Source organism: Haliaeetus leucocephalus, unplaced genomic scaffold (genome assembly GCF_000737465.1).
Source record: "Haliaeetus leucocephalus isolate CR32 unplaced genomic scaffold, Haliaeetus_leucocephalus-4.0 Scaffold197, whole genome shotgun sequence".
Classification (NCBI taxonomy): domain Eukaryota; kingdom Metazoa; phylum Chordata; class Aves; order Accipitriformes; family Accipitridae; genus Haliaeetus; species Haliaeetus leucocephalus.
The window spans coordinates 685,795-687,637 of NW_010972633.1; the positions used below are offsets into that span (position 1 = coordinate 685,795).

Below are 1,843 nucleotides of genomic sequence, written 5' to 3' on the forward strand. Positions count from 1 at the left end.
GGGGGGGGGGTGTCAGTCGGCACAGGAATTCCCGGCGGCCCCCGGGGAAGGAGTTGGAATCCAGCCGGGGCCTGAGGGGAACCAGCCGGGCTGACGGGAACTGGCCGCAGAACCGTGGGCCCCCACCGCAGCCCAGCTCCCACCACGGGGGTCCGAGGGGCCTGGGAGGCTGCTCCCTATGGGGCTGCCCGGGGGGGCTGCTCTGTGTGGGGCTGGGGGTGCTGGGTACGGGGCTGGGCTCCAGGATCCAGGCTCAGACCATATAAGGCTGTGCCAGGGTCCCTGCAGCCTGTGGGGCCGGGCTGGGGTCCCGTGCCATGGGGCTGGGGTCCCCGCAGCCTGTGGGGCCGGGCTGGGGTCCCGTGCCATGGGGCTGGGGTCCCCGCAGCCTGTGGGGCCGGGCTGGGGTCCCCGCAGCCTGTGGGGCCGAGCTGGGGTCCCGCACCATGCTCCAGGGTTTGCACCCAGCTGGGAGCTGTGGGGGTCCATGGCTGGTCATGCTGCAGCCCCCCATGGGGCAGCCTGGGTTCTTGCACCCCCGACGTGGGTGCGGGTGCCCCTGCAGGGACACTGTCCCCCCACCCCTGCCATCCGCTCTGGCTCAGAGGGGCGGTTGACCCCCAGTTGCAGACTCCTGGTTGGGGGGGCACAATGGCTGTGGGGTGGCTGAGCCCCCCCCTCAGTGGGTGGCTGCCCCAGCTGCCCCTGCCCCACCAGTGCAGAGGGGTCTGGGGACGTTCAGGGCAGTGATGGGACAGGCCGTGGGGTGCCTGTCCCTGGAACAGGCAGCACGGGGCCCCACAGCACGGCATGATGGGGTGCCTGGCACCCCAAACCCTGCCTGGCCACCCCGAACCCCACAGGCAGAGCCCCCGTCCCCGCAGGGTTCCCCAGGGAGTTGTGGCCAGTCCTCTGGTTCCAGTGGCCCCTAACGGGGCTTGGCAAAGGGCTCTGGCACTACGGACTGCTGGGCAGAGCAGGGATGAAAGGGCTCGGGCATGGGGCAGGATCCGGCCCATTAACCGCACAGCACTGGGCCGTGTCGGCTGCTACCGGTGGGGCTGGCAGGGCGAGTGTGGGGGTGTGCCGGGGGGGACCTGGTGCATGCAGGGAGATGCCTGCTAGGGGCTGGGCAGGGGGATGCTGGGGGAGCACCGGGACGATGCGCAGTGCGTGCTGGGTGGGCACCCTGACCCCTTTCCCGCAGGAACTGGTGTGCCTACGTGGTGACGCGCAGCGTGAGTTGCGTGGTGGAGGACGGCGTCGAGAGCTTTGTGAAGGCGGATTACCAACCCTGCGGCTGGGGGCAGCTCCAGTGCCCCCGCGTCCTGGCGTGAGTGGAGATGGGGCTGGGGAGGCTCCTCAGAGTAGAGCTGAGTCCGGCCGTGGCCCCGTCACCGTTGCCGCCGCCGATGTTTATCCACCCCGGGTTCGTGTTTACTTTTTTGCAAGAGCCGGGCGGCCTCGAGCGGTGCTGGGTGGGTGACCGGCTACCGCCCCTGCCCAGCCAGCAGCCACCCGCAAGGTGGATGCCGGGACCCCCGGCGCACCCCATACCCAGGGCAGATCTCCAGGCCGGTGGCTCGGTGGTGGGGCCGGTAGCGCGAGGTGATGCCAGTGGCGGGGCCAGGCAGGGGCAGCCCCCCCAGCTGCCGGTGATTGAGCAAGAGGCTGGGCTCAGGCGAGGACCCGGCCGTGCCGCCGGGGCCAGACCGCGGCCTGTGTTTGGTTTTGGTCCCGGCTGCCCAGCCCCGAGCTGCTGCCTGACGCCTCCGCACAGACGGGGCTGGCGGCGCGCGGCACGACCCGAGAGCAGGGACCCGGCAGGCAGCTGAGCGCCGGG

The 1,843-nt window shown here is 71.5% G+C and overlaps 1 protein-coding gene across 1 annotated transcript in view; it reads left to right on the forward strand.

Annotated features, from left to right (window-relative positions):
* Nucleotides 1-651: 651 nt before the first annotated feature.
* Nucleotides 652-1,843, forward strand: part of EMILIN1 (elastin microfibril interfacer 1) — a 5,178-nt gene continuing 3,986 nt past the window's right edge. Inside the window, 2 exon segments of the mRNA XM_010565912.1 lie at nucleotides 652-682; nucleotides 1,171-1,333. Of these exon segments, the coding sequence (XP_010564214.1) occupies nucleotides 652-682; nucleotides 1,171-1,333 (194 nt within the window).